The sequence below is a fragment of the Marmota marmota genome, unplaced genomic scaffold (genome assembly GCF_001458135.2).
Source record: "Marmota marmota marmota unplaced genomic scaffold, marMar, whole genome shotgun sequence".
NCBI classification, from domain to species: Eukaryota; Metazoa; Chordata; class Mammalia; order Rodentia; family Sciuridae; genus Marmota; species Marmota marmota.
Genome location: NW_025999895.1, coordinates 1,210,065 through 1,217,817, shown reverse-complemented (window position 1 = coordinate 1,217,817; position 7,753 = coordinate 1,210,065). Strand labels below are relative to the sequence as shown.

The following is a 7,753-nucleotide window of genomic DNA, read 5'->3' as shown; positions in this document are numbered from 1 at the left end:
CCACCAAATGCAGCAGTCTGGCTGGGCACAATCAGGAGCCACTTGTCAAAAGAAACTAACTTTATTTTTAGAACCACACACGCCAAACAAAACAGCCTCTCAGGAAAAACCCTCAGAGCCCCAACTGCCACCACCGGCTTTCCACAAGCCTCTCTCTCCCACACAAGCTTCTCCCCACCTCCCACAATCCTCCTGCTCTTGAGGCCCATTGGCTGGGTCACATGGGCGGAGCCAAAAAAGTCCCCCAATGAGCAGCTCCGTGGTCTGAAAGGGCAGGGAAACAGCCCAATGAGCATCACCGCAGAGGAGCCAATCAGCTAGATGTTGCTGGGGCCGCTGTGAGCCAATCATCAGCCGGCAGCTGGAAGTTTGCTGGCAGCTGGAAGTTTGCTGGGGCCCCTTCGGCTGTGGCTCTCAACACTCAAGGATTGAATGATGCCACCGCATTAGGGAAATCAATCTTCTTAGTAAATGCTATCTCTTCCAGAAACACCCAGAAATAATGTGCTGCGAGCTATCTGGGCAGCTCTTAGCCCAGTCAAGTGGACACATTAAAACACACATCACAATGGGCAAAAGACTAGAACAAACATTTCACAATTAGAAGATCCAGACTGTGCCAACCCACACATAAAAAGGTACAACTGGGCTGGGCTGGGGCTCAGTGGCAGAACACTTGCCTCCCATATGTGAGGCACCCAGTTCAACCCCCAGCACCACCTACAAATAAATAAATTAAATTAAGGTATTGTGTCCATCTACAACTGAAAAAAATATTTAAAAAACAAAAGGGAAATGGGCTCATGCATCTCCTTGGCAGAGTGCTTGTCCAGCGGCTCACTCTGTCCCCAGCAGAGGTGAAGGAGAAATTCAGACACAGCCCTAGATATGCTCAGTGAAACGGGTCCTGTGGGGGCCACACTGAGACCACACCTTCCAGTCCTGATGCACCAGGGATCTGAAAGATCACTGCAGTCTGGCGCGGTAGTGCCATTAGTGCCGTGACCAGGGACTCGGTCTTTTCCCCCCACTCGGACAGCAAGGCCAGTTGTCTGAGTAGGCACACCCTGGGGTAGAGCTACACTCACCTGTTCTTTCGTAATCCTACCCCTTTGCCCTGTTTGGGATAGAATGTTCCATGGAAACGCCCTTTGTGTGTCCCCTTCTCTTGCTCTGCCCTTGGGTGTGGCCTTCCTAGATGTCAGTCAATCTGCTGACAGCAGACATCAGGAAGCTAGACTCAGCCCCCCAAAACCTGACCCCCTGCCTCATTTGAATGGCTTCTCCCCAATAAAAGGGGTCAGCACATTCTCCTCTCTCTCTCCACAGACCCCTAAGGTCAGCGGAGCTGTCACAGGACCCAAAGGAAAAGGTCTCTCTGTCTCTGTGTGGTCATTCTGTGCACCCAGTTCACCTGGAATGACCCTGAGTGTTTCAGTCGCGGAATGTGGCAGAGTCCACTGACACAAAGAGCAAACCCTGCATAGTCCACAGGACTCGACCTAGAGCAGAGGAAGCCAGAGACTGGAAGGACAGCAGGTGCCAGGGAGTGGGGGAGAGCTTGTGTTTAAGGGCACAGGCTTTGGGTCTTGCGTGAGGAAGGGTTCCAAGGTTGGTTGTAGGACCGGAGGAGAGTACTTAATAGCACTTGGAGCACACTCTATGGCGGTTGAGGTGGAAGATTCTAGATTATGTGCATTTTGCCACAGATTTTTTTAAACATTTTTTAATTGTAGGTGGACACAATATCTTTATTTATTTATTTATTTATTTTTTATGTGGTGCTGAGGATCAAACCCAGGAGGATCGAACATAGTGCCTCACGCATGCTAGGCAAGCGCTGTACCTCTGAGCCACAATCCCCAGCCCCTGATTTTTTTATTTTTTAAATTGTTGATAGACCTTTATTTAATCAATTAATTCATTTATATGTAGTGCTGAGAATCCAACCCAGGGCCTCACACAGACCAGGTAAATGTGCTACTGATGAGCCCTAGCCCCAGCCCCTTTGCCACAGATTTTATTTTTATTTATTTATTTATTTTTATTTTTATTTTTTTTTTTTTGTGGGGCTGGGGATAGAACCCAGGACCTTATGCATGGGAGGCAAGCACTCTACCAACTGAGATATATCCCCAGCCCCAATATATATATTTTTTGGTGGTGCTGGGGATTGAACCCAGGGCCTTGTGCATGTGAGGCAAGCACTCTGCCAACTGAGCTATATCCCCAGCCCCGCCACAGATTTTAAAAAACTTGCCCACTTCAATAGCTCTCAGGGATGCGGAACACCGGGAACTCTTGTGCACTGCTGGTGGGAATGAAATGGTAGGCCACTTTGGAAGACAATCTGGCAATTTCATATTTTTTTTTTAAAGAGAGAGGGAGAGAGAGAGAGAGAATTTTTTAATATTTATTTTTTAGTTTTCGGCGGACACAACATCTTTGTTGGTATGTGGTGCTGAGGATCGAACCCAGGCCGCACGCATGCCAGGTGAGCGCACTACCTCCTGAGCCACATCCCCAGCCCTAATCTGGCAATTTCTTACAATGATAGACATATCCTACTGTCCAACCCAGGAATTATACACATAGAGATTTTACCCAAGTGATCTGAAGACTTATGTTCACACAAAAACCTCGACCACAATGTCCATTCATGATCAATGAAAACTAAGGAAACAAGACATTGTTCCATAGGCAAGTGAGCCGGCGGCGGCCCTCCATTCCGAGGGTCCCAATTAGCGAGGAAAGGCATGCCGGCGGCAGGGCACCCACGCAGAGCCCCAGGGATTGGGAACGCACCTCACCAAGGGAAGTCAGCCAGCTGGAAACACTACCCAGTGTGCGATTCCATTGTGTGACATTCTAGAAAGCAAAGCCAGAGACAGGGTAGAGATTCCAGACTGCTTGGGATGGAGTCTCTGGGGCAGGCCCCCAGCGGGGAGCTGGGCAGACCTGATCCACGGGCCACGGCAGACTGGGCTTGGGCTGCAGGCTCCTCTGTCTAGAAGCAGGGAGAGGCCAGCTCTGTCCTTCTGCTGTGGACCATACTCCAAGCCTTCTTTGCAGAGGTGTTCTGACAGATGGAGGAGGACGGGAGAGAGGCCGAGCTGCCACGTGCAGCCCTCCATGAAAGTGCCAGTGGCTGCTGACCCAGCCCTGCCTGGGCACTGGGCCCCAGGCTGCTCCTTCTTGTTCTTTCTCTTCAGGGTACAGGGGATGGAACCCAGGGAATCTCAACCAATGAGCTACCTCCCCAGCCCCCCCTTTTTTAATGTATTTTGTTTTTTTTTAAATATTTTTTATTGTTGTTGTTTATTTTTTATGTGGCGATGGAGATTGAACTCAAGGCCTCATTCATGCAAGGCAGGTGCTTTACCACTGAGCTATCTCCCCAGTCTCTTTTTATTTTTTTAAACATTTTTAGTTGTAGATGGACACACACCTTTATTTATTTATGTATTTTTATGCAACCCAGGGCCTCCTATGTGCAAGGCAAATGTTCCACCCCTGAGCTACAACCCCAGCCCTTTTTTTGTCTTGAAAGCCGGCTTGCTAAATTGCCCAGGCTGGCCTTGAACTTGCAATCCTCCTGCCTCAGGCTCCAGAGTTGCTGGCGTTATAGGATGTGCCACTGTGCCCGACTACCCAGTCATATTCTTGTTAAAAATAATTAAACCCGGGCTGGGGCTGGGGCTCAGTGGCAGAGCACTTGCCTTGCACACATGAGGCACTGGGTTTGATCCCCGGCACCACATAAAAATAAACAAACAAAATAAAGATCTACGACTAAAAAATTTAAAAATAATAATATGTTAAACCTGAATCAGGCTGATCACTGAAGACATTGAAAGCCAGACCTGATTGTAAGTTTAGAAAGAATATCAAGTATTAAGAAAGTTGAACTGCACCTCAAGGGTGCCATCAGCAAGGTCCAGAGTGGAGGAACTCTCTAGAATAAAGATCTGCCCCCTGGCAGGTACAGTGGTACCTTCCTGTAATCCCAGCTACTGGGAAGGCGGAGGCAGGAGGATCATGAGTTCAAAGCCAGCCTTGGCAACTTAGGGAGGCCCTAAGCAACTCAGCGAGGCCCTGTCCCTAATTAGGATATATTAAAAGGGCTGGGGATGTGGCTTAGTGGTTAAGTACCCCAGGTTCAATCACTGATACCAAAAAAAAGTGAGGGGACTGGGGAGCATCTCAGCGTACAGCACTTGCCTGGCATGTGCAAGGCCCTGGCTGCCATCCTCAATACAAGACAAACTCCCCCCCCACCAAAAGAAGCATTAGATGTGATATCTGTAAGGTGGATCGGGCACCATGGTCTTTGAATGCTGCCATGGGGGGTGACAGGCTAGCTGCGATGCTGGGGGCATCAACCTCTTGGCACTAGTCCTGGCAGAAGTGGACGGAGGGGGTCAGTCTCTGGCTATGCAGAGCCAGGGTGGGAGTCTCTCTGCCCTTTGGGGCACACAGGTCCCTCTCTCTGACTTGAGATACAGCTCTTGCAAAGCAAAACTTAACGCCTTGATGTGGCCATCTCCCCATCACCTAGGAACACATGTTGAGCCACCCTGGTGCCAGGAGAGGGGAGTGACACTGGGCCCAGGTCTCTCTTGGCCTTGGTGGCTGCCATACACCCCAAAATGCCAAGCAGGCTTTGGCCATACCATAAGGGCAAGTTAAGGGTCAACCAGTGCTGGTCTAATCTGAAGCTGGTGTGACCTGGCCTCAAGAGTCAGGAGACCCATGAGGTCCACCTGCACTGGAGCAGGGGACAGGATCTGCCAAGGCCAAGCGGCATTTACAACCTGGAACCAGAGGTTCCTGGAGTGGGATGGAACTAGGTCAAGGAGCTCCCAGCAGGTCCAGCACCCACTGGACTTTCCTACTTGACCCCTCCCGCCTCATCCTAATTCCCACTCCTAGGGCTCCCCGGATGTGCACGTCCTGTGATATGGTTTTACTGTGGTAAAAAATACATGACATAAAAGTCGCCATTCCAACTATTCACACGTCCACTCACCACCTCTAATTACAATCAAGTTCTTTTTTTTTCCTGGTGCTAGGGATTGAATGCAGGGGGTCGATAAGGACATGGCTACCCTAAACCCCAACCCCAGGTTGGCAGCTCTGCCCTAGAAGCACATTTGGCTGCTCTTACCTGGGCTTCAACTGGGATCAGGCTCCTTCGAGGTCCAATTTGCAGGCCAGTCAGAGCCATCCCTCTTGGACAACTAGCACATCCAGCAGTGACCCCATGATGGCTGCTTGGCCAGCCAGAAGCAACCTCCAAGCCTCAGTTTCAACCCTACCACCTGGGGGCCGAGGACCTGTGAGCCCTCAGGAGGCACCACTCCTTGCTGCTCAGGTACCTCTTGGTGGCAAGCAGTGTCTATGGTTAGGGATCAGACATCCCAAGAAGGGAGTTCCACTCCAGAGCAGAGGCTCCATCTCTGGCTTGAGGGAGGTTGAGTGCAGGGCCCAGCACAGCACATCCCATCCCATCCCACTCTCCCAGATGGCAGTCCACCTGCACCGCCCCCCCCCCCCACACACACACCCACACACGTGCACAAGAGCAGACCCTCAGTGTACTGTAGCACTTTATTTTTCCTTACTCAATTAAGTGTTGCTGGGGCCTAATGTTCTCACATAACAGTAGAAAACCAAAAATTTTGTCATCTGGTAAAGAATTGAGTACAAAAAACCTTACATAAATTAAAATGAATAAATTTACAGATGTAAATGCAAACCGTTTCCAACTCAAGGCAAGTAATAACCAATGGTGGCCAGGCAGGAGAACATTGGTAAGAACGGAAACTGGGTCCTAAGGCTCGGACTTTCCCACCCTGTTAGACCGGCAAGAAGTGACAGCTGGCCCAGGAACTCTTGCCAGCCCGAGCAATCCTGGAAGTCTGTCAGCCGACACATGAATACCCTGCACAGATCACTGCTGTGGACTTCTCCTTTATGCACGCTCTCACCTCAGGTACCAGGTGACCGAGCCACATGGACTAAAGGCTTAAATCAAAGATATGCACAGGGCGTTAAACATATACCAAGGGAACAGTTAACTTGAATACAAGGTCAAAATCAGCCACGAGTTCTACGTTCCAGTGCTGACATCAGATACAAGCTTCAAGGACAATTTCTTTTCAAAGGCTTATTCCAGTTTCATGAGGCTAGCATGAGGTGTATACATTTGCCAAAGCAAATTTATACTTCAGATTCGGCTCAGGCAGCAGGTGCCTGGCACCTGCTCAGTCCATCTAGAAGCATTTGCGGTGGACAATGGAGGGGCCCGACTCGTCGTACTCCTGCTTGCTGATCCACATCTGCTGGAAGGTGGACAGCGAGGCCAGGATGGAGCCGCCGATCCACACAGAGTACTTGCGCTCAGGGGGCGCGATGATCTGTGGAGGGAAAGGACAACAGTCAGCACCCTGCTCCCTACATCCTGGGGCCACACCCAAGCAGCTGCCCTTTCCACAAGAGCCCAGCCCAGGTAACCCGCCAGGCCAGGCAAACGCCCACCTTGATCTTCATGGTGCTGGGGGCCAGGGCTGTGATCTCCTTCTGCATCCTGTCAGCGATGCCTGGGTACATGGTGGTGCCGCCCGACAGCACGGTGTTGGCATAGAGGTCTTTGCGGATGTCGACGTCACACTTCATGATGGAGTTGAAGGTGGTCTCGTGGATGCCGGAAGATTCCATACCTAGGGAACAAAGCTCTCCCTTAGCAGCCTGAAGACTTCCGTGTGGCCAGGCCCTGAACTCTGTGCCCCATCCAGACACCTACCCAGGAAAGAAGGCTGGAAGAGTGCCTCTGGACACCGGAACCGCTCGTTGCCGATGGTGATCACCTGCCCATCGGGCAGCTCGTAGCTCTTCTCCAGGGAGGAGGAGGATGCAGCAGTGGCCATCTCTTGCTCGAAGTCCAGGGCAACGTAGCACAGCTTCTCCTTGATGTCGCGCACGATCTCCCGCTCGGCGGTGGTGGTGAAGCTGTAGCCACGCTCTGTCAGGATCTTCATGAGGTAGTCTGTCAGGTCCCGGCCAGCCAGGTCCAGACGCAGGATGGCGTGGGGAAGGGCGTAGCCCTCGTAGATGGGCACTGTGTGGGTGACCCCGTCACCAGAGTCCATGACAATGCCAGTGGTGCGCCCAGAGGCGTACAGGGACAGCACAGCCTGGATGGCTACATACATGGCCGGTGTGTTGAAGGTCTCGAACATGATCTGGGGGGACAAGGAGCAGCTCAGTCAGAGGCAGGAACCCCAGGCCACCCCTGCCCACACACTACATGCCGCATGCCACAAATGTGATGTGTGGAAAAAGAACAGAACGCAGGCAGAAACACACAAGAAACCTGGAGGCCTCAGGGAGGAAATGCCAGGAGAGGAACAGAAGCCTGGAACAGCAAAGAGACACTTGACCGTCAGGAAATGAGGCTCAACAGAAAATGACTGTGAACAGGGCGCCGGCCGGGCTCTGCCCTACCTGAGTCATCTTCTCTCTGTTGGCCTTGGGGTTCAGGGGGGCCTCCGTCAGCAGCACCGGGTGCTCCTCGGGGGCCACGCGCAGCTCATTGTAGAAGGTATGGTGCCAGATCTTCTCCATGTCGTCCCAGTTGGTGACGATGCCGTGCTCGATGGGGTACTTCAGGGTCAGGATGCCACGCTTGCTCTGGGCCTCGTCACCCACGTACGAGTCCTTCTGGCCCATGCCCACCATCACGCCCTGCAAG

At 51.7% G+C, this 7,753-nt stretch overlaps 1 protein-coding gene across 1 annotated transcript; it reads right to left on the bottom strand.

Moving 5' to 3' along the window:
• Nucleotides 1-5,592: 5,592 nt before the first annotated feature.
• Nucleotides 5,593-7,747, bottom strand: Actg1 (actin gamma 1). The gene is made up of 4 exons (XM_015504071.2): nucleotides 7,507-7,747; nucleotides 6,806-7,244; nucleotides 6,541-6,722; nucleotides 5,593-6,419 (listed from the first exon to the last, which is right to left on the bottom strand). The coding sequence occupies exons 1-4, from the start codon at nucleotides 7,738-7,740 to the stop codon at nucleotides 6,276-6,278; spliced, it is 999 nt and encodes a 332-aa protein (XP_015359557.1). The 5' UTR covers nucleotides 7,741-7,747; the 3' UTR covers nucleotides 5,593-6,275.
• Nucleotides 7,748-7,753: the final 6 nt, after the last annotated feature.